Genomic DNA, 25,091 nt, shown 5'->3' with positions numbered 1-25,091 from the left:
CCTTTGTTCACCTAATACAAGCTATTGCATGGATTTTGTCACACACCGATGTGGCTACCTGCTTTAAAAAAAATTCACCTGGTAAGTTTAAGCAGCCCATAATTTCTCACTTGTGATCCTTCCATCTGTACAGGGAAGTAAACACAATATCTCTTACAGGATTATTACCGGGTAAGTACTTTGAAACTTAAATGTTAAGTGTTGCTGCAATTGTTAATGATAACATAGGTGGTTCGAATTTTGGCATTTTGAATCAGAATTGGAGAAAATGTTGTTTGCATATGTAAAATCTTTGAAACTTAAATGCTAAGTGTTGCTGCAGTTGTTAATGATAACATAGGTGGTTTGAATTTTGGCATTTGGAATCAGAATTGGAGAAAATGTTGTTTGCATATGTAAAACAAAGCTGCAACTCTTTGTTTTTCTAGGAGATCCAGTTTGTCTTGATATCAAATCTTTCTTTATTGCCAGCAAATAATGCCTTGAGTATTTCTGAAATATGCAAATAAACCCACAGAGATACAGCCAACTAATACATTAAAAACAATCAGATTTGTTTATCGCCTCTACAGTCTATCACTGTGGTTCCCCAGTGTGGTGCCCACTGGCATCTTATCTGACACCCACTTGCATGCAGCAGAAGGTGTTTCAGAATTGCCCAGGAAGTATCACTTTTGTGTCAGCATTAACCCCAGTGCAGAATGATCCTTTGTAGGAGGATACGTGGCATGGAGCCTCCCAAAATTTTGATTTGGCCTCCTTGTGGCTAGATGACCACACTTCTGGTAACATGGGGGTGTGGTCTAATATGCTAATGTGCTGCACTGTTAGGGGTGTGTCATAATATGCTAATGATTTCCTGCTGGGCGTTTTCTACAAAAAGAGCCCTGAGGAGAAGAAAATGGCACAGAAGAAGCAGGAGCCCCTCCTCACCCTGCACTGTGGTCCCAGCCAGAATCAAGTTCCTATGTCATGTTTCCTGTCTTAGCTTGAGCATTAAGGAAAGACACATTAGTAGCTGGTGCGCTCTCTCTCTCTCTGTGTGTGTGTGTGTATGAAGTGCCATCAAGCCACAGCTGACTTATGGTGACCCTAGCAAGGGGATTTCAAGTCAAGCGAGAAGCGGTGGTGGTTCACCATTGCCTTCCTCTACAGAGTCTTCCTTGGTGATCTCTCTTCCAAGTACCAACCCTGCTTAGCTTCTGAGATCACGCAAGATCAGGCTATACCATGCTGCCTTCCCTTCCACAGTACATGTAGGGTTATACCAAAAAAAGTGTCAAATAAAAGCTGAATCCTGTGATCTGCATAAACAAACAACCAAGGCTCACTTTCTGACTTCTGAAAATGCCGTTGGGCTTCCTCTGGCTCTAGATTTCTAAGTAGGCTTTAAAGACTATTTTCTCAGTCATGAAGACTATCAAATTGCCTTTTTAATTTACTAAATAACCTGTGTAAATCATGTACACATGAATGACATTCAAACATTCCAAGGTACATGAAGTTGGCTCATAGAAACTTGTGCCATAACAAATGTGCTCATCTTTAAGGAGCCACAAGATTATAAGCTCCCCGCCCCAACAATCTCCAGCATTGAATATGTAGGTCTAGTGTGTGATGTCGAGGAGAGTTTGGCTATCTGGCTGGTGTATCGACCGCCTAACGCACCAGCAGACACCCTGTCCAACCTGTTAGATGCTGCATCAGGATGGGCACTAGAATATCCCAGGCTCCTGATCCTGGATGATTTCAAAGTTCATGCCAATGATGCAGTGTCTATCCAGGCCAGGGACCTAGTGTCATTCATGGAGGCACTGGGATTCTCCCAGTTTATATCGACTCCCACTTACCAAGTGGGCTACATGCTGGATTTGATTTTTGGGATGGGGATACATGTGGATCTGATGATGTAGTCCCATGGTCTGACCACTTCACCCTGAAGGTCCGGCTGAGCATGCCATGCCCACCCTGTTTAGGCAGCAAGCACATTTATGCTTGCCTGCGGTGTCAAATGGACCCTAATCGGCTTCAGGAGACTCTGCAGGATCCAATGTCCCCTGGCATCTCATCAGATGAGCTGGTGGAGAACTGGGATAACCGGCTCTCTGAAGCCATCAACGAGATTGCCCCCCAGCACCCTCTGTGCCCCCGCACCAAATCAGCACCGTGGTACACCATGGAGCTGTGAAGGATGAAGCGGGAGCTAAGATGGCTAGAGCAAAGGTGGCAGTGTGCTCGTGACAAAGTGTCACGAACATCTTATAGGACACTTATGAAAACCTATGAGATGGCAGTGAAGGCCGTGAAGAAGGATTTCTATGCAGCCGCCATTGCATCTACAAGCTCGCGCCCAGCCCAATTATTTAGAGTTATTCGGTCCATTACGACTCTGCCTCAGGGAAGACCAAATAGTAGGGAATTGGCTATCGGCTGTAAGGCATATGTGAACTACTTCACAGATAAAATCATGGCACTCTGCCAGGACCCCCCAGCCACAATTGAGACAGTGAAGGAACTAGAATCCCCTTGTCCATCTTCTGGTCTGCTATTGGACCACTTCAGTCCACCTGGGAGGAAGTTGACAGGATCCTGGCAGCTGTGAGGCCTACTACTTGCTGCCTTGACCCATGCCCTTCCCGGCTAGTGAAATCTTGCGGGGAGAGCATTTGGGTCCCTCTGGAAGAAATCATCAACTTGTCCCTATCTACTGGGACTTTTCTAGATGCTTTAAAAGAGGCAGTAGTTCACCCGCTCTTGAAAAAGCCATCATTGGACCAAACAGTCCTGACCAACTACCGTTCCTGGGTAAGATGGTTGAGAGAGCGGTGGCCGAACAACTCCAGGCCTTCCTGGATGATGCTTCCATCCTTGATCCTTTCCAGTCCGGCTTCCACCCTGACCATGGGACGGAGACAGTTCTGGTCGCCCTTACAGATGACCCCCATAGACATCTGGATTAGGGCGGATCAGCACTGCTGTTGTTATTAGACCTAACAACAGTGTTTGATATGGTCGATTATGATCTTATGACCCACTGCCTCACTGATGTAGGAGTCCAGGGGACTGCCTTGAAATGGTTTTCCTCCTTTCTCCATGGTCGGGAACAGAGAATGGCACTGGGCGAGAGGGTCTCCCCACAATACCCGCTAGAATGTGGTGTGCTTTTACAGATGACCCCCATAGACATCTGGATTAGGGCGGATCAGCACTGCTGTTGTTATTAGACCTAACAACAGTGTTTGATATGGTCGATTATGATCTTATGACCCACTGCCTCACTGATGTAGGAGTCCAGGGGACTGCCTTGAAATGGTTTTCCTCCTTTCTCCATGGTCGGGAACAGAGAATGGCACTGGGCGAGAGGGTCTCCCCACAATACCCGCTAGAATGTGGTGTGCTGCAGGGGGTGATCCTCTCGCCAATGCTATTTAACATCTATATGCGCCCCCTCACCCAGTTAGTCCGGAGTTATGGGCTGGGTTGCCATCAGTATGCTGATGACACTCTGCTTTATCTGTTAATGGATGGTCATCTGTCCTCTGTTCCTGGAAATCTGGCTGAGGCTTTGGACACTGTGCAACAAAGTCAATTGAAGTTAAATCCATCAAAGATTGAGGTCCTGTACCTGGGTCATGGGGGTGTGGAGGTGGGCACCAGGTTTCCCACACTGGAAGGGACACCTCTGGTGCTGGCCCAGTCGGTGAAGAGCTTGGAGCGCAGCCCTTGCCCCCCCCCCCCCAGGACTTAGCTAAGGTGACACAGGCAATGGTCACTTCCAGGCTTGATTATTGCAACTCGCTCTACACAGGCTTACCCTTGAAGCTGATCCGGAAATTACAGCTGATACAAAATGTGGTGGCGCGCCTGCTGACGTCAACACCTGTGTGGGCTCACATTCGGCATGTGCTCTGTCAGCTGCATTAGCTGCCAGTTGAGTACCGGATCCACTTCAAGGTGTTGGATGATTTCAATGTTCATGCCAATGATGCAGTGTCTATCCAGGCCAGGGACCTAGTGTCATTCATGGAGGCACTGGGATTATCCCAGTTTATATTGACTCCCACTTCAAAGCCTTATACGGCCTGGGACCAACATACCTAAGGGACCACCTCTTCCCATATATGCCTTGGAGAGCATTACGCTCCGAGAGTCAACATCTCCTGGTGATCCTTGGCCCAAAGGATGTCCACTCAGCCTTGACCAGGGTGCCAGGGCTTTCTCTGCCCTGGGCCCCACCTGGTGGAACATGCTCCCTATCAAAATCAGGACCCTGCGGGAATCTTATTCAATTCTGCAGGGCCTGCAAGACAGAGCTGTTCCGCCAGGCCTTTGGCTGAGGCAGCGGGCGTCCACATATGCCCCCCCCAGAGGTTGCAGTCTCCCACCTGCTGATAACCAGCCATACCGAGTTACAACTGGTTTGCCAGTTGTACGGCTGTGGAGAGGAAAGCACTCCAGAGAGTTGTTATTACAGCCCAGAAGATCATTGGCTGCCCTCTCCCATTCCTGGAGGAATTGTATAGTTCTCGATGTTTGAAAAAAGCAAAGAACATTTCGCAGGACTTGTCACATCCTGAACATTCCCTGTTTGAACTGCTGCCTTCGGGCAGAAGATATAGGACAATTAAAGCAAGGACAAATAGATTAAAAAACAGTTTTTATTCGAGAGCTGTTATTGCCTTAAATGCTGTATGAAATTGGAATTTGAGTGACACTGGTGGTTTTAAGTTGTTATGTGAACCTTAAGGGAGTTATGGGACAGTAGTGAGTGGTGTGTGAGTGTATATGAATATTGTTGTAGATCACTGAAATGATTGCATCTTTAATTTCGTTGTACTATGTACAATGACAATAAAGTATATTATTATTATTATTATTATCAATGTGCCAGATTCTCCCTACGGCAAGCATGACTATTGATTTTATATGTTTTAATGTGTTTAAATTTTATTGTATTTATTGAACTGTTGTGACCTGCCCTGAGCCGATGGGTGGAATATAAATGCGAAAAATAAAATAAATAAATAAAATAAATCCCATTTTCTGACTTCTGAAAATCCTGCTGAGGTTTCCTCTGGCTTTAGATATCTAACCAGGTATTGGCGAAAACCTGAAAAGCCTCTTTTCACAGCCTTGAGGACTACCAGGCTACCTGTTTATGCATTTATTTTTTAAGCTAATGCAGCTGGCATAAACTTACCTACACCTTCCTTAATGTCTCCTTTTTATCCTATCCTGCTATTTTTAAGTTTTTATAAGACTGGAATACATTACTGAATGTTAATGTTCTTTACTTGACCACCATTTTATTTAGGTTCCATTGGTAATCTAATCTTACTGATTTGTGCTTGGGAAATGATGCCTGGTGATACATTCATCTACAAGAACATCCAAGGTACATGAAGTTGGCTCATAGCGACTTGTGCCATAACAAATGTGCTCATATTTATGTAGCCACAAGATTATAAGCTCTTGTTTTGGCTGCATCCACCTAATAAGCTATCTCTCTGGAATGTCTGGTGATCATGTCTTTTCCCCCTGTCTTTTGCGAACATGTCTTCATCACCAGCAACAAGATTTTCCCCTCCTGCACTCTTTCTCAAACCCCTTTGTCACCTTCCTGATGAAAAGCACTTTTTTACTTTATCAGCAGCTGAGGAACTCTTGCCTTTCAATCTTGCCTTTCCAGTATCTGCTTAAGACAGTGTATCATGAATGAACATTGGACTTTCCCAGTAAGTGCCCTTTTTGGGGCTTCTCTCCTTTGCAGCTACATCCCAAGACATATTTATATCCCAATCCCTTTTAGTTGAGGTTTAGCAAGGTGAGAGGGGGGAGGACTTCTGGTTGCCTCTACAAGGAGGAATAAAAGCAAGTTTCTGGGACATCACAAAATATATACAAATCAGGCACAAAAGGTTACCTTAAACCCACAACTGGGCAATTTTGAAATAGTGATTGGAGGAAGTGTCCATTCACTGTCTCAGAGGGAACCGTAAGGAGGACACACTGCATGTAAGAATATAATCATAGGGTACTTATGCAAATCACTGTCTCAGAGGGAACCGTAAGGAGGACAGACTGCATGTAAGAATATAATCATAGCGTACTTATGCAAATCATTACTTATTAAGCATTAAGTTATTATGCAAATCATTAGTTATTAGGTAGAAAGCTGGAAACCAGGACACTGATGCCTGACATTATAGCCTTGTTATTATGCTCCTACCAAACCATTACTTTAATGGGAGTTTTTTGAAAGCATGGTTCTTATTATTGTCCCCACCCCCACCCCCAAAGGCCTTTTGAAACTGTATGCAGCACTGATTCAAAGCTTCTTTGGAGATGCCATCTCTTGAGGCCAAAACAGACATGTCTTTGAGAAATCCATCAGCTGATCTTCCCAGAAGGGAAAGAAGACAGGAAAGAAGACAAAGACACCTAATGCTGGTGACAGACTCATTTCTGGTGGCCAAAACCACACAGAGGAAATGTTAAGCCCCTCTTTCCCCCTGCTGTGAAGACCTGATCCAAATAGAATTAAGGTTAATTTCCAAATAGTAATATTACTTTTCCTAACCTGGACAGTCCAGCCTAGCCCCATCTTGTCAGATCTCAGAAGCTAAGCAGGATCAGGCCTGGCCAGTATTTGGATAGGAAACCTCCAAGGAATACCAGGGTCATGACACGGAGGCAGGCAATGGCAAACCACCACCACCCAACGACTCTTGCCTTGAAAACCCCATATGGGGTTGCCATAAACCAGTTGTGACTTGATGGCAAAAAAAAAAATTACTTTTAAGTTATCTTTTTTTTCTTTTAAAGATTCCTTCTTTCCAAGCCTCCCATAATAAAAAGCCAAATACAAATGTATAAAATCTAAAAGGGTAATTAATATATAAAAATAGCACACAATCCCACTGATTTCAACAGGGAGCACATAATTATCTCCCACTGGAAACAACTGGAATAACAAGTGCTGGATTGTTGATTTGGTATCTTTTTATGACTGATTTATTTAGATTTTTATTCTGGGCACAATTTCATCAAAGTTAAGCACTTTTATATTCTGTTGGCTTCAACGGGAGAGATTTAAGCACGTGTTTTACTTTCATATTGAAATAAGTAGTGACAAAAAAGGCTAATGCGATCTTGGGGTGTATCAACAGAGGCATAATTTCCAAATTGCAAGATGCAATAGCCCCTCTCCTGCACTCTCCTTTTAATCCATGTTTACTGTGGTGTCCTCCAAGCAATTCTGCACTAAAATCGAATTCAACCATCTTTTTAATCAAGGTTTTTTCCCCATTCTGCACTAAAATTGAGCTCAACCTTCTTTTTATTCCGGTTTTTTTTTCCATTCTGCATTATATTACCTCCCTTCAGTGGTCAGCCCGGTTTCAGCCTGCTTTGCCCTGGGTTATTTGGATGCTGTTTTGCCATGGACTTAAATTGCCTTGACCCGAACACTGAGAAAAGCCGGAGTGGCAGGCAAATGCAGAAAGGACCATAATCCTGCTGTACACTGCATTGGTCAGGCTGCACCTGGAGTATTGTGTGCAGTTCTGGAGGCCTCACCTCAAAAAGGATGGGGACAGAATGGAGTGGGTACAGAGAAGAGCAGCAAGGATGATCAGGAGTCCTGGAGACCAAGCCCTATGAGGAAAGGCTGAGGGACTTGGGAATGTTCAGTCTGGAGAAGAAGAGTTTGAGAGGGGACATGATTGCTCTCTTTAAAAGTATTTGAAGGGCTGTCACTTAGAGGCGGGCAGGAAGCTGTTCCTGTGGGCAGCAGAGGATAGTGTTCCCTCTAAACTGAGTTAGTGTGAGCTAGCTCACCATTTTTAGCCTCCGGCTCACACATTTTTGTCTTAGCTCAGGAAAGATGGCTCTAGAGCAGACTAATTTATGCAGTAGCCAAATTGCTCGGTCATAACTTCAATGCCAGCAGCTCACAAAGTAAAATTTTTGCTCACAAAACTCCACATCTTAGAGGGAGCATTGGGGACTCTCAATAATGTGTTTAAATTAAGGGCGGGAAGGTACCAGCTGGATATTAGGAAAACGTTTTTACAGTAACAGTGTAATCAACTGCCTAGGGAGGTGGTGAGCTCCCCCTCAATGGCAGTCTTTAAGCAGTGGCTGGACAAATACTTGTCAGGAATCCTCTAGGCTGATCATGCATTGAGCAGGGGGTTAGAAAAAATGGCCGGTATGGCCTCTTCCAACTCTGTGATTCTATGATTCTAAGTGGGATTTTAAAAGTATTCCATTTTGACTGGAGCATGTGCCACATGCTTAAAAGCATGCTTACATACAAATATTTGGTTTCACTAACATCTGAAAGCCTAAAGGATCAGGGCAATGAAGCTTCTTTAAGCAGAGCATCCCAAAAGATTGGGGAGCCAAATTTGTTAACTGAAAAGGGTTCTGTTCAACTGACTGAACTCCTGTACAGAGGCTGTTCTTCCTAGTGGTAATAATGCATAAAGTGAGCAAAAAGTGTTTGGCCTGATGCAAGTATATAGAAAAGAACATCTGTTTGTATCAGCAATCCACAGTATCTTCTGGGTTTTATATATCATGGTACATGTTCTGCTTCCTGTACAAAAATTAATCTCTGTGTTTGAAGCTATATATGCACAATGGCCCTGGAACCTGTGGTTTTACTTCAGTGTCACTTATGTAACCAATGTCCACTGCTGCTTCAGTACATGTATCATTATAAAATTATGAAGTCCACAAGGGTCAGATGTTCAGACCCAAGCCAGACATGATGTTGGCAATTCCATGTATAGACCTGCATTGGTCCTGATAGGTTTATCCCAACAGGGTAATTGGCTGCTCCGAGGGGCCATGTCAGATCCAGAAAATGGATTGGGAGAAGACTTAATTTCCCTTGCACTGTGGCCCCAATCTGAATCAAGTTCCTTGGGAGCTTTATATGTAGAACTTGATCAATCATCTCAACTGGTTTGGCCTTAGGTTATTTTAGCCAAAATATAATTTATGGCATCTTAAAGTGTAACAAATGTATTGTGACTTAAGCTTTTGTGAAATAGAGCCCACTTGATCAGAATCAGATGCATGTACTCAGTTCATAGAAAACACAGGTGTGCGTGCGTGCACACATACACAAATGAAAGAAGGCTTGATGGGGCTGCAATTACAGAGTGAGGCCCAAAGGCCCAGCAATTCAAAACACACATGTGTGTTTTCAGATGACAAATGAAAACAAGCTCCATACAAAGGGGTAAAGGATTCAAAACAAAATGTCTGGACCATTCCCAACTGGCAAGATAAGATTCATAATGTTCTTAAAGACTCTACAGAGAGACACCAGCTTTCTGTGGGAAGCAATCCCCCTCCCAGGCCTCACTGAGCCAGTCGGATGAGGTCAAAGTTGCACTTGTATGCCAGCCACGCAGCTTTATGCAAAAGTTTTTAAGGTGCCCAAAGAGCTGCAGGTTGTTTGTTCTCTAGATACTGAGCCTGGTAGTGTCTGTGCAGACTCAGAAGTAAAATCAATTTGGTTTCAACTGGACTGATTTCCGGGTGGCCCTGACCTGGATGGCCTAGGTTAGCATGATCTCATAAGATCTCAGACCCCCAAGCAGTTTCAGCCCTTAGGAGACCATTAAGGAAGTTCAGGGTCACCAGGCAGAGGCAGACAACGGCAAACCACCTCTGGACATCTCTTGCCTTGAAACCCCCCATATGTGACTTGATGGCACTCTACTCACCCACACATTTTCATGTGGGAATGGAGGCTTAAGGTATCTAACTTTGTGAATGAAAATGTAAATTGAACATAGATGTTTTTGAAAAAGAGATTGTTGTAAAAACTGTACAGGCACCTTAGAGACTAAGAAGGCTACTTTGTCAGAAGACTGAAAGGGCAACCTCAGAGAGAAGGTATTTACAGAATGTGTGAGCAAGAGAGGGAGATGACGGGAGAAAAACATTTTTGCAAACTGAGACAAAAAGATGCTTGAAGTGGGCAGCCGTGCTAGTCTGAAGCAGTAGAAAACCGTTTGAGTCCAGTGGCACCATTAAGACCAACAAATATTTATTCAAGGTATGAGTATTTGTACATACGAAAGCACATACCTTGAATAAAACTTTGTTCGTCTTAAAGGTGCCACTGGACACAAACCTTGTTCTGAGACAAAAAGAGTAACGCAAGAGACAGGTGTTTTACATTACTGTGCACGGCCAAAATTGAAGTGTTACCCTATGAAAAGTGTAAGAGCCTTACTCAAAGTGGTCGTGCTTATTCTCTGTGCCAGCTAGTGGTGATTTGAAAAAACAAATCACATCTGTAAATACTCAGACAAAAGGACATTCTGCGTTGAGGTGGTCATGCCTAAGTCCTTTTCAGCCCACCGGATTGCATCAAAAAGGCAAATTTGCTTTTGATGAGATTTCATTTTCATTTGTGCACTGCATCATAATTTGACACAGCTCTTTCTTGCATTGCATAGCCTTCTTGGTGTCATGTGGAAGACAAATTCTTCCCCCACTCACCCACCTTCTGTCCTTTACTTATGCTCTCTCTCTCTACACACACACACAGAAAGAGAATGACCCTCATCTTCTAAAGTGGGTTCTAGCCAATGAAAATTTATGCTCCAATTTTGTTAATCGTAAAACATGTTATGGTGCCACACGACCCTTAATTGACATTGATGGGATTTATTGTTCTTCTGGAATTACTGTATTACTTTACTCATTACAATAATAGCTTCTTTCTGAGGTGAACTGCTGCATGTGAACGTTGTGCCAGAGTGAGCCACCATTTAGGTGTCATCGTCGTCATCACCAGACGCCACATCAACTTCCATCTTGTTGGGTGAACAGAAATAAGCAAACTGGTTCCTCTCATTCTTCTCCCAGCAAATGTGTGATTTCTCATCAGATGACTCATTTCCGACTCAGTTGTATTGCCAAGGCCTTAAAGCAAAGATGTCAGGATGGCAAACTCTGCTTGAGCTTAGTAAACAAACTGGGCGTAGGCCAAGAGAAAAAAATTGCCAAACCTGTTTTGTTTTGTTTTTTATAATAGCACTAGCCTGACACCATTCAGAACTCTGGGCTTACACAAGTGCCTCTTGCAGAAGCCCTGTAGGAGATCTCCCAGATCCCACCCTCTGAGGTGCACTTTGCTCCAAGTCCCAAGACCTGTTCTTTCCCAAGTCATTGAATTATGGCACTAGCAATACTGCACATATTATTATTATTAACCGAGATTGCTGGAAGGGAGACAGACAGTGTCTATTTGCTGAGCCAGTGTGGTATAGTTATTAAATTATTGGACTAGGATCTGGGAAGTGTAGGTTCAAATTCCCACTCAGCCATGAAGCTTGCTGGGTGACTCAAGACTAACCACAGAGTTGTTGTGAGGATAAAATAGAGAAGGGAAGGGCCATCTCTGCTACCCTGAGCACCCTGGAAAATACGTGGGATTAAAACTGTACTACATTAAAAAAAAAACCCTGACCTGGAAGGCCCAGGCCAGTCCGATTACATCAGAACAGCTCTTGTATGCTGAGCAGGGTCAGCCCTGGTTAGGGTTGCCAGGTCCCCTTGCCGCATCAGCAGGAGGATGGGGGACATCACATGACAACGCTCTGATGTAAGGGCAAAACACTATGGTTTTAGGCCAAATTTACCATTGAGTTTTGCCCTGAAACCAGAGCTTCCAGGTGACATCATCATGTCGGGGATGTCACGGCCGGATGTGGCTGTTTGGGGGCAGGGTTCCCCCTGCTGGCCAGCAGCAGGCAGAAGTCCCAAAAAGTGGGGGAACCCCCTCTGGGACCTGGCAACCCTAGCCCTGGTTAGCATCTGGATGGGAGACCACCAAGGAAGTCCAAGGAAGGCCATGGCAAACCACCTCTGAAGTCTCTTGTCCTGAGCAACCTATTGGGTTGACATAAGTTGACTGCAATTTCACACTTTCCACCACCAAATAAAGTAAATTCCATCATCACTTACCCATATGAAATTATGATTTTTTTAAAGGACAGAATTAACTGGAATCTTATTGACAATCTTTCTAAGGGAAAGGATGTCCCTCAACTTCATCATTGCAAGGTATACATAATATCTAAAGTATTTCTGTTTTGGTTTTCTCTGTTTCCATGCCTCCCCCCCCCCACAACTTTGGTTATACCAGTTGCTGGTTTCGCAGTATCTCAAGGGTGATTCACACAGTTTAGTTAAAGTGTAAGGAAGTAGGCTGATAATACTAGAATGCTGTATTGCTCAAAGTGAAACTCTGTGTGAAGCACTAATTTCACTGATTGGCAGAACTCACTTCCTGTTGTGCTAAAACAGTGATGCAAAAAAAAGTTGCCAGACAGGCATGACTCAGATAAAAGACATTTGAAGTGGATAGAATTATATCCAGGATAAATTTGGAGGTGGCTTGTGTCAAGGTGCGATATGAGCTTGTTCACATCAGAGCACAATCATGGGTGTGAACATTCATCAATAGTCCTTCCCTTTAATAGATTTTTCTATTAAGGGAATCAGCTTGCTCTCCACAGTTAATATGGTTCCTCCTGAGCCATGTTCCAGAAGATACAGAGCAGAGGTATCACATACAGTCTGTGGGCCAGAATTGGCCCATTCAGGGCTCTCATCTGGCCCATGAACAGCTGATGCAAGGGAGGGAACAGGAGGTTGCTGGGGAGGGGGGGGGCAGCAGGCAGAGCTTCAGTGCAGTGGAACAATCTCATCTGCAGCAGTCAATCACAACTCCTCCTCTTCAGCGGCAGCCTTACTGGTAAGTCGGGGGCCGCCCCAGCTGCGTCCATCCAAGGTCATGGGTGCAAGGCGAGGTTGCATGCCTCTCCACTTGGCCTGCAGCTCCAGGGATGCTGCCCCAGATGGCTGCAGGAATTGGCAATTGCACAGGGGGGGGGGTGCTGGTGGTCAGCGCTGCTGCCATATTCGTGCCCCCCACTTTAGCCCAAGGGGGGTGGTCTTCAGCATTTTCTTCCACACATGACTTGGCATCTGGGCCTCCCTCCCCCATGGACCAACCTGTGGCCTTCATCTGTACACGGCTGCCACCTCTTGGGGGAGGTGCTGGCGATCTCCAGTTATACAGATCGCTGGGCAGCTTGGGCCTCCACCACATAGCCTTGTGCATGCACTGCCTGCCCCCCCTTCAGTGGCTGCTGCTGCACAGGGGTGACACGGCTTGCTGGCGATCTCTGGCTTGAATCCCTGGCATTCCCCCCCGTGGATTGCCCAGTGGCTTTGGCCAGAGGTGGCCACCACTGCACAGATGTCTTCACCTTATCAGACTTTACTCTGACTGGGTCCCACGGTGCACGTGGCCTCAGACCTGTGCTGCCACTACCACCCCTCTTCCTGGTCCCCTCCTCCAGGGGCTTGGGGGCAGGGGGAGGTCACCCAGACAGTTTGCATTTTTCTCTTGGGGACCAGGCTCACAGCATTGGTGGTGGGAGTGCACTGGGGAGGGGGGTTGCCCCCCACTACCACTGCTGGCTCTCCAGTCTGCCCATGCAAGTTTTCCTCTGCACCTCTCTAGTCCACGTGCCCTCATGGTGAGGACACACCAACTCAGAGCTCACCAGCTGCTGTACCTGGCCACCCAACAAAGTGACATTTATGTGAGTTCTGGCCCTTGTAACAAACGAATTTTACACCTCTGAAGATTAGTGAGGGGAAGTCCATTTCCACAGGGAAGAGTCATGGCTCTGTGGCAGAGCATCGGCTTTCTATACAGAAGGTCCCAGGTTCAAGCCTTCAGTATCTCCAGCTGAAAGGATCAGGTATCAGGTGATATGAGAGGCCTCAGGCTGTGACCCTGGGAAGTGGCTGCCAGCCTGAGTAGACAATACTGACCTTGATGGACCAAGGGTCTGATTCATTATAAAGCCGCTTCATGTGTATGCATCAGTGTTAAGGCATCTCTGTGCCAATTGTTCAGAGCTTTTGGAATGACAGAAAATATCAATTTAACTTTTTTTCAAATGTGGGGATCTAATCCATTTTAAGTATCCCTGAGAGAGCTTTTGTCCTTCCCAAAAGCCAAAGATCGTGGCTCAACTACCACAATTCCTTGTGGCTCAGCAGGGGTGATACAACAGCTGTGGCAAAAAAGAAAAAAGAAAAGAAAAAGCAGGGACAGCAGCAAGAACGCCCACATATCCGCCATAAATAACAGTGCTTCTTTCAGGCCTCTCCCCCCCACACACACACCTCACTGCTGTTTGCTTCAACCCCATTATCATGCTACACCCTGGCCCTGAAGCCCTGTACACTGAGTTGAACTTAGGCTCTGTAGATTTAAATGGTGGGGCTAAATGGACCATGTTGATGAAGGGCAGGGCTACAAGGCCATAACCATAATACACTTGGAATCTTTCTAGACAGACATGTTACTCTACCTTACCATAAACCTGGAACAGATAATTCCTGTGCACCAGTTCCCCAGGCTTGCTGGTTATTACCTTTAAAACCTTTACAGCCCGAGGCCTTCATACTTGTCAAACCACAGCATTTTTCTCCCACACCAGCTGCATTCTTCAGACAGGTGCTCCTTGCAGAGTCCTCTCTCAGGAGCATCCATCTGGCAACAGTCAGGCCATCGACCTTTTCTGTGGCAGGACCAGTCCTTTGGAGTGGCTTACCAGCATGGCTGAGAAGGTCACCATAGGATTGCCATGTTCCCCCCGGCCACCAGCAGAGATGGGGGGAAAGGTTGCCAGATCCAGGTTGGGAAACTCCTGGAGATTTAGGAATGGCGCCTGGGAAGGACAGGGACCTCAGTGGGGTACAATGCTATACAGTCCACCCGCCAAAAGATCCATTTTCTCCAGGGAAACTGATTTCTGTAGTCCAGAGATGAGCAGTAATTCCAGGGGATCGCCAGGTCCCACCTAGAAGCTGGCATCCCTAGGTTACCTTCAGTTTCTGTACTCAGGGTTTTCTCACAGCACTGGTAGATGATAAACTGTTTCTGCAGATTTGGCTGTACTGTTTTTATTCAGTTTTATGCGTTTGCAATTTGCCATCTTTTTTTTTTAGCCACTGTGAGTCTCAGGAGACAAAGTAGCATATAGGAAATTGCAGGACCATGTCTCCCCCTTAAAATGTGAGAGGAAGGAGAGCGGAGTCTTAAAAATTAAACATTTTTAGACTCATAGAAGATGCTCTCATTTCACTTTTAAAATTCTAAGCTTTTATTTAAGGTGCCTTTCACAGTGCTTACAGGCTATTTAAAACCAATGTTACCTTCATTATTTGGGCTGCTGGAAGAAATAAGGTTTGAGTAAAGATCTGTATTAGAAGCTAAATTTCTTGCCATACTCAACTGTGTACTGGAGAACAGCAAGAATTATTTGTGAATACCAAAATGCATCAAAGCTAGCATTAGATCCATATATATATTTTTAGTAAGTTTAGCTAGAAATGGTGTACTGATTTAATACTGCAGCAAGAACTTGCTATCCTAGATGTTGGAGAATTCAATTTCTACCTCAGTTTCTTAACAGGAATGTTTTGAATTTGTCATAATGGCAAACTTAAAATTGTTGCTGCATATCTTAATATATTAAATTTTCATCTGGTTTCTCTTCCTTGGCTGTTATATTAAACCCCCACCCTTCCTCCAAGGAAGGGAAGGTAGTATCCCCAATCTCTACTTTCATCCTAGCACCCCTGTGAGACAGGTTATCAGCACTCAGACAGTAAACCACAGCACTAAACTACACATTACAGGTCTGACTCATGGACCCCAATGCCATTTTAAAGATGCAATTGGCCATTTGAAATTGCCCCAAGAGCCCTATGCTGATTGGGCCTGCAGTGCAGCAGGAACAGGAAATTGGGATCAGACCCTTGTGGCATTTTAAAATGACCAACTTCAGTTTTGAAACAGCATTTGGATCCATGGGTTAAACCCACAGATGTTGAACCACGTAGTTTGGCCCTCAGATTTAGAGCGGTTTGATGTATGATCAAAGAACATTAAGAGTTTTTAATACTACCTTGTCTTAACTATAGCAAATAAAACTGTAATTGTATGCATCTGCAATAACGTTTACATATGATACCGTACTGCCTGTTCTCCTTGCACAAGCATATAAAGGTCCACTCCATAATTATAACAAAGACCTGCCCTATTTGCCCCTGCAAGGGTAAAGGAAAGCCTTTATGGGGAAGGCCGAGCGTGGGCACTATTTAAATGTCCTAAGGAATGGTGTGACTGAAGTTAGCCTGTATCGCTCCCCTTCTTTTCCAGGTGATTTCTCCCATGCATTCAAAGCACCAACCAAGGCAGAAAGCAGCTCTCACCTAGGGATGCTTAAGATACCAGCCCAGCATCACATCACTGTATGCCTTGAGCAAAAGTGACAGGCTCAGATGGGAGCCAAGATACAGCTGGTTTGCAGCAGAGAGTTCCCCAGCCTGTTATGCTAGTTTGTACCATTTCCTGCTTTCTAGAATTGCCCTTTTTGGGTAGTTTGCTTACTTTACTTCTTAGCATCTTTGATGAGGAGATTAATCAGAGTGACTTATCAGAACGAATTGCAATCTATTATCAATGCCAACCCCCCCCCCTAGAATTTAGCAAGCGGTAGGCATGCCCTTTTACTGCCATCTGCTGAGTAATCCCATTCTCAAGCTAACAAAGGAGTTGAACACATGAAGCTGCCTTACCCAAAGTACAGCCAAACTACTGGCCTGTTAAGGTCAATCTGTCTGCTCTGACTAGCAGCAGCTCCAGGTCTCTGCTGGAGATCACCCCCTAAACCTTTCATCTGCAGCAGCTGGGGTTAGATCTGGTGACCTGCTGCCGCCAAACCACAGCCATTACCATTGTCCTCTGCACAGAAGCCTCCCCATCTCACCGAGACCTCTCAGCCATAGTCCCAACAATTAGTTGTGCAGTGCCTGGGGTTTACTGCTAGGAGCTTTTTGCAGACTGAAGTGTAAAACCAACGTGGTGCAACAGAAAGCACGTTGAACAAGCATATATAGCCATGACCAATGCTCCCTCTAAGCTGTGGAGTCTTGTGAGCAAAAATTCTACTTTGTGAGCTACTGGCATTAAAGTTGTGAGTGAGCGATTTGGCTACTGCATAAATAAATCTGCTCTGGAGCCATCCTTCCTGAGCTGAGACAAAAATGTGTGAGCCGGAGGCAAAAAAACTGTGAGCTAGCTCACACTAACTCAGCTTAGAGGGAACACTGGCCATGACCCCAGTTTGAGCAACAATGTATTAACCACTTTGCTAATCTGCAACATGGGATTACCACCAATCTTTCTCGTTCTCATTGAGACAATAAGTATTGCAGAACATCAGAGACTAAACAGAGTCAAATGGTAACCTCTTCAAAGGTTATACACACGCACATACCTGTATTATTTCTCCTTCCATAGGCTACCACAGAATCTCCTGCATTACCCAGTAAAGAGCAATGGCACAGCTTCTAGTATCATTGGGATTTCTTCAATTCCTTCCAAATTTAGACTTTTGGGACAAAGTACTATAACCTGGCAGGCAAGTAGCACATCAGCTCAAGGCCTTTTGAGTTCAGTTGTAAACTCCTAGCACCATCATTTGCTGAGTTGTAGAGGAACATAAAGAACTTAGGAAGTGGGACATTAATTTCAACCACCCCCACAAAGGCCTTAATTGCCAATCCCCAGAATCCAAGTCTGAGATCTCAACTGCAAACCATACATTGAATTGCACTGGACCAGTAATGGTCAAGGGTCCAGGTATAAGGAAGGGAAAGAATCACCATGGTGTGTAGAGGGTGCCAGAATAGGTAGATTCAACCCCCCCCACACACACAGCACACACACACGGCCATCATGAAGCTCACAAGATGATCTCAGGCCAGTCACTTCCAGCCCAGCCCACCAGGTATCTTGGGAAGATGGGAAGGGAGGCACCACAAGCCTGAACTCCTTGGAGGGAGAGTGGGAGGGATAAAAGTGTTATAGAAGCCACCAAAGCTCAGGGCAGCCAGCCGGCTTGAGAACAGGCTGAGCTGTGGAACTGCTTCTCAGCCGAGCATCTAGTCACTGACTATTCACAAATAAATTAACTGGAGAGTGTATTGTGCCCTGTCTGAGAAGGGAGGCTGAAACTTTAAGACAAAATGGAGAAAAACATCAGAATATCTTTTCCTGCACAGCCAGAGCTACACTGCCTGGAAGCGGTGATGCCAGATTGCCTTAGAAAAGTTTTAGGGTGTTCAGAGTACTTGTGATTACCAAAGCCCCAGTCACAGCTTTTGATCTCACTGGGCCTTAGTATGTGTTTGACTAAACAGCGCTGATCTCCTGGGGGCAAGGATGAGCCTTATTCGGCTTGCAAAGTACTGCACCTGGTGATGTTGCAATGATGTAGGAGGTGGGTGTGCCCCTTTATAGTTCTGAATTGCCCAGGAATGACAAGTGTGACAAGAACGACTCTTTCCATAGACCTCTGAGGCAAACCAGGCATGATGAACCTGCCTTGCCCAATGCTCTGCCTACACTATGTAGAAAAGGGTGGTAGCCGTGGCCAAGCATGGGGGGGGGGGAACACAACTTTTTGGAAGAGGAAGAATATCTTTATTTACCAACCCAGTGACCTTGGACAGAGGCATTCTTACAAACACCACCTTTCTCTTGCCATCTTCGCATAGAAGCCACAGATGCCAGAAATTTAACTCCAGCCAAAGTAATACCAAGATCAGCAAGCAAGAAAAATTGAAAACAGATCAGCCAATATCATAATGCCCTTATATAAATCAATGGTGCGGCCTCATTTGGAATACTGTGTGCAGTTCTGGTCACCACACCTTAAAAAGGATATTATAGCTTTGGGAAAAGTGCAGAAAAGGGCAATTCGAATGATAAAAGGGTTGGAACACTTTCCCTATGAGGAAAGGTTAAAGCACTTAGGGCTCTTTAGCTTGGAGAAACGACGACTGAGGAGTGACATGATCGAGGTTTATAAGATTATGCATGGAATAGAGCAGGTAGGAAAAGAGGTATTTTTCTCCCTTTCTCACAATATAAGAACTCGTGGGCACTCCATGAAATTGCTGAGCGGTCGGGTTAGAACGGATAAAAGGAAGTACTTCTTCACCCAAAGAGTGATTAACACTTGGAATTCACTGCCACAGGAAGTGGTGGCAGCTACAAGCATGGACGGCTTCAAAAGGGAATTAGATAAGCATTTGGAGCAGAGGTCCATCAGTGGCTATTAGCCACAAGGTATAGATAGGGGCTCTGGGGCAAGTGACGCTCTGTCTTCTTGGTGCTTGGGGGGGGTGTCAACAAGTGGGAGGGCTTCTAATGTCCTGGCCCCACGGGTGGACCTCCTGATGGCACCTGGTATTTCTGGCCACTGTGTGACACAGAGTGTTGGACTGGATGGGCCTTTGGCCTGATCCAACATTGGCGTCTCTTATGTTCTTAAAGGTATACAAACAAGGGAAGCCTTGGAAACTACCACTAGCTGCATCCACAGGCCTCTCAAAGGGGCAGCCCACACACAAAGAAAATAAGGGATGACGTTTCAGTTGCCCCAGACCCACATGCACATCATCTGAGTAACCTACTCCTTTCCTTTCAACCTTAGAAGCTTGGAGCCGCAGAAAATGTCTAAATATCTTATTTGGAATCAAGGGTTCAAAGGACTGGGCTGTGGTGGCTCAGAGGTTAAGACGCTGAGCTGCAGACCAGAAGATCTGTAGTTTCGCAGTTCGAGACCCTAGTGCCGTGTGACAGAGTGAGCTCCCGTCTCTGGCCCCAGCTCCTGCCAACCTAGCAGTTCAAAAGCAAGAAATTGCAAGTAGATAAATAGGTACCACTTCAGTGGGAAGGTAACAGCATACTGTGTGCCTCAGTGTTTACTAATGCCTTGCCCAATGCTCTGCCACATGGCCACGGAAACATCTTCGGACAGCACTGGCTCTTTGTCTTGGAAATGGAGATGAACACCACCCCCTATAGTAGAATTTGACTAGCTTTCAAGCAAGGGAATCCTTTACATTTTTTACATATTTAGGCATACCCAATGTAATTTTCGGATCATTATCTTTAAGAAAAGAACATTTTCTGGAGAGTGGGGGTTGCTTAAGTAGTGTACTCATGGAGTCTACCCACCAGAATAGCACAGGGGAAAGCATTTAGCCTAGCCAAACGAAAAGCCATCCAAACACAAATAATAAGAATTATGAAGCCATAGGGACATCTAGCACAGTATTTCGCAAACGGGGGTTCTGGGACCTCCCTCCAGGGGACTTTGCAGGGGTGTCAAACATATGGTCCATGGGCCAGAAGTGGCCCATCTAGGGTTCTTATCCAGCTCGTGAACAATTGGCAGATTTATTGCCAGATGACAGAGGCTGTGCATTATGTCCCTGTATACTGTCCCAGTTCTAATGCGTAACAGGCAGTAGAAGTCAGAGAGTGGGCATCAGAGAGATACTGTAAGAGTGTTACTGTTTTAATATGTTTGTCCTTTGAGTGTCCTTTATAACATTTATATTTCCAGTACCTGGCATTACATTTTATGGCACAAACGGCCCAGCCCAACAAAGTGACATTTATGTCAGATGCGGCCATCGTAACAAATGGCTTCAACACCCCTGCTCTACAGTGTCCGCAAATCTTTTTGCAAGAGCAGAAGGTGAGCCCTTTGTCTTCTCAAAAAAGGGTGGAGACTGTTTCAGCAGAAGGGGACCAAAAACGCTTCCGCCGGTTTTGAAAGGCAGGCGCTGAGAGCTGCTGTCACCAGCCAGCCCCCCAGCTTCCAGCTCACCTTAAAGCATCAGCCTGAAAATGTGCTCATAGGTCCCTGGGAACAAACGGCTAAGCCCTATGAACACCAAGAAACTGACTGGCACCAAGGAGGGACAGTCTTCATGTAGTTACATCCAGTGTAAGACTGAACTGGTTTTCATTCCATGTGCCAATGCAAAGGATTTCAGAGAGGCGTACCCTACTGTGTCCATAGGCAGTTATCAGACAATAGCAGTTGAAGTGCAGGTTGTGCAAGATCCTAATCTTTTTGTTTCTATGAGCTGCTTCAAGACTTACTAAGCAGGCCAAGCAGGCCAAGGAAGGCAACACTACCTCCCTGTAGCTTGCTTTATTCCCCCAACTGTACTGCTCCAAACTAAGCTGCTTCAGGTTGGTGGACTACAGGAAGAGTAGGGGGCAAACTGGATTGTCTGCAACAGGAGAGTGTGTGTGTGTGGGGGGAATCTCCCTTCTTTACCCGTAGGAAAGCTCCCTGAAGAGCTATGTGCCAATAAGGTCCAAGAGTTTTTACAGAACGTTTCCCACCCCCCATTGAGCCGCCCTCCATCTCAATGGTTTCAGGTAAGTTTCATGCCGTCTCCAGTATGAAGCCCTTTCCAAAGAGGTGATACATTCAGATTTATGACCCTACAGAATTCGACCTGCCCGCCTAGTTTAAAAACTTGCTTTTGAAGTCCAGTGGATAAGGCTCTTAATGCATCGGCTTATGTAACAGGGTGGAAATCCACCATGTAAAAGGTGCCCAAGAATGGGAAAAGATAATCTAAGATCTCTTTCATTCCAGCAATATCCAGCAAACTTTCCCAAAACAGGCCACTAAAATAACAGGGACAACTTTATTGTCACTTAATTCCTACTGGGTAGGAATGTGCAAGCTGCTGTTTCACTGACTCAGTTTCCTTTCTGTGTACTAAAACAAAATGCCATGCTTGTTAGTACCATGAGATTTCACCAGTGAAAAGGGATCCTGGAGGTTTTGTGGACTTTCCTCCCTTAGTTGTTTCATGAAAAGCAGATACGCTCAGCATCTTTTTGGAATGTCTTAGGAAAAGACTAAAGTAAATTAAAGTAAAAGGTTTCCCTTGCTCGAAAGCTAGTTGAATCTGACTCTAGGGGGCAGTGCTCATCTCTGTTTCCAAGCCGAAGAGCCAGTGCTGTCTGAAGACTTCTCCGTGGTCATGTAGCCGGCATGACTAAACGCCAAGGCACACAGAACACTGTCACCTTCCCACCTAAGCGGTACGGGAGCTACGATTGTATTACAGCATCATATGGGTACTAGGTATTTATAGGATTGTATTTTAAATTACTTATCAGATTTTATATGTATTTTATGGATAATAATTGTACATTGCCCTGAGCCCACTTGCAGAGGGCAGTATAAAGTCTAATTAAATAAATAAATGTGGTCTGCCATTACATATTCGGGGGGGGGGGGGGGGCTCTCCAGCATGCTGTACCAGTCAAAAAGGATAGGCTTAGAATCCACAAAGAAGGTAATCAACATGGTGACCCTTGGGTGGGTAAAGTTTGAGAACTGCTGCTCTAAGGACCCAAAGTAGATAAGCTCCAACTTTTAAAAATAACACGTTTTCCCCCACATCAATACCCCTCAGAAGGCAGTTCTACACCAAGTTTCTCCTCTTCATGCGGTTAACTTGACAGTGGTATTAGGGCATGGCTGTCTCAGTAAAATACTATATCCTGCCTGCTTAATACCTTCTTGAAAAGAAAAACAAAGCACTGAAGGAATTGCTACTATGGGTTCTACTTTAATATAGTGATTATAGCTTGAGCCAACTTTTCTGGGTGAAAGGCAGCTATGAAAGATACTAAGTAGAAGTAGCCTTTGTTTGATATGACCCACCATAACCCTCCACCTTCCTTATGCCATCCAATAACATTCAAACAACTCAACAGGGATTATGCTTACTGCAGAAAATGCAAGACAGTTCCTTAAACTTCAGTCAACTGAATCTGGAGAGCTATAACCAGTTTGGACACAAATCTGGACAGCATTTTGTTACAGACACACAGAACAGATGAGGTTGTTTTGGAGCTGCCCTGGTCCCATGGAGGGCCCAGCTGTGCAACTGTAAGCTAGTATGAATTCTAGCATAAAGATAAAAGTGTGAAGATAAACCCGTTCCCCCAATATCCAGTGCTGCCTTGGCAACCTAGACAAAAAGCAACTAAAATGAAGATGGAGTTGATCCCTCTTATACCAGTGGCAGCCAAACTTGCTTAAGGTAAAAGCCACATAGAAAAAAGTCAGATGTTTGAGAGCCACAAGACATGAACACACACATTTTTATTGAAAAATACAAAATTGCATATTAAAGAGACAAATACCTTCTCCGAGCCAAGCCAGTCTGCTGGTGTGATGGGGCTTAGAGAATACATTTAACTTTAGATAGGGAGGGAGAGAGAGAGAGAGAAGACAGAAAGAAAGAAAGTGGAAAGAAAGCAAATAGATGGGGGAGGGAGAGATAGAAAGAAATTTTTAATTTTAAATGCGTCCTCCAGCCCCCCCCCATGCCAGCTGGCTTGGAGAAGGGATTTAAAGAGACAGATGCCTCCAAGCCGGCAGGTCGGGGGGGGGGGCACTTTGAGAATGCATTTGAAGTCACTTTTTTCTCTGCTTCCCCCCATCTCAAGCCTACTCAGGGAAGGAAACACTGATTGGGGAAGGGAAGACCTTTGCTTGCCCCCCCACCCTGCCGGGAACCACATAATGTGTGAAAGAGCCGCATGTGGCTCCCGAGCCACAGTTTGGCCACCCCTGCTCTTATACAAACACACATTTTGAGAAGTTGAGATCCAAGTTTTGCTTTGCAAAATTAGCCTAGCTTTCCCCTTAATGCATGTCTAAGACATTTCTGAAAACCTGCCCAACGTTGAGCTACCCAAACCAGCTGTATGCAAGTTCTGCCTGGAAGCCAAGACGCCTTGTAACTCTGAAAACTGGTTTGACAAGGCAACATGAGTAAGCAGAAGAGAGTCTGCACATTTAATATCTACCTTAAAATCAAGTAGTTTTCTCTCCTGCAGTAAAAGTAGTCTCCCTGCCCCTTCTCCAGCTGTCAAGTGAAAGGAAACTGGAGTGAAGATTCTATGCTACTTTGTGCCAGACAAGTACAAGGACCCAGATGTGGCTGAAGACGAAACCAAGAACTTAACGGTGTTCTTGCTGGGGCAGTAAAAGCATGTGGGGGGGGGGGTAGCAATCACACCCCAACTGAGTACATAATTTAAAGGGCATTGGACTTCACCTCTGAACACACAAGTCCTGACCTCCCCTTACTCTCATACCATACTAAAGTATCAGACTGAAGGTTTGATGTATAATCTATAGTTCATCACAGACTAGACTGGAGCATATTTGTCAATTCTAGAAACAGAACTGAAGTACAGAGTGAATCCAAGGCATTCTGCTTGCCTATGCAAACTTCCACTTTGCAGCTTCTTAAGAATACCCATCTGTGCCCTTCCTTGTGCAGAAAAGAATACCCAAGTCTAGCAAAGATGCAGAGCCTTCCTTTCCGTCCCGTTCTAGAAACTTTTATTCCAGCTGGTGAAACATCACATTTCTTTCTCAGGACAGCAAACCAGAAGGCAGCTTATTCTTCTTGCACATTCCTTATCCTTTAACAGGATTGACACCACACATTTCCAGCCTGCCCCCTATCCTCTGCTCCCCAAGATAAAAGGTCAGTCCTTACCTCGGCAAGACGCCAAGTAGAGTGCTGTGAGCAGCACCCAGCCTTTCCATAAGCCTTCCATGTTCTTGGCACAAACGACTGCTTCGGCAAGGAGAAGAGCTTAAACTGATGCCTCCTGCGCACAATGAGCAGTCCTGGAACAGGCAGCCAGATGGAAAGAGACTGCTACCCAAACCCCAGAAGTTTCACAAGCACCATTTACCACACCCATCCCTAGGCCAATGTAATTAAATGCACCTAATACGTAGGAGCAGCAGCACTCGGGGAGAGAACCCAGATTCCCCACATCACAGCCGGTCCCTACCAGCTCATGAGATGCTGCTTCTCTTCATTACTGCAGGAAAAACCTGAGTACTTCCCGAAGTGGTTCTCGTGGGATTTTTGGTCTCTTCTCCATCTAGTTAAAATGTAACTGTGTTAACATTCAAATCTTTATGCCAGTGAGAAGAAAAATGCAGAACGTGGGTTTTTTAAAAATTCTTCCTACCATGGGCCATTTTAATAAATTGATTATCACAACACAGTAGCTGCGCAGGTAGGCTGTTTGGGGAAGGAAA

General features: G+C 45.1%; 1 protein-coding gene across 1 annotated transcript in view; it reads right to left on the bottom strand.

Annotated features, from left to right (window-relative positions):
- Positions 1 to 24,693, bottom strand: part of LOC107120249 (prosaposin-like) — a 72,712-nt gene extending 48,019 nt beyond the window's left edge. The window contains exon 1 of the mRNA XM_015422897.1: positions 24,535 to 24,693. Coding sequence (XP_015278383.1) covers positions 24,535 to 24,595 — 61 coding nt within the window. The 5' untranslated portion in view covers positions 24,596 to 24,693. The remainder of the gene's footprint in view (positions 1 to 24,534) is intronic.
- Between the last annotated feature and the right edge of the window lie 398 nt (positions 24,694 to 25,091).

This window comes from Gekko japonicus, unplaced genomic scaffold, assembly GCF_001447785.1.
Source record: "Gekko japonicus isolate JY-2015 unplaced genomic scaffold, Gekko_japonicus_V1.1 scaffold49, whole genome shotgun sequence".
NCBI classification, from domain to species: Eukaryota; Metazoa; Chordata; class Lepidosauria; order Squamata; family Gekkonidae; genus Gekko; species Gekko japonicus.
Note: the sequence above shows the minus strand (reverse complement) of the source record. Positions and strands in the feature narration are given on the sequence as shown.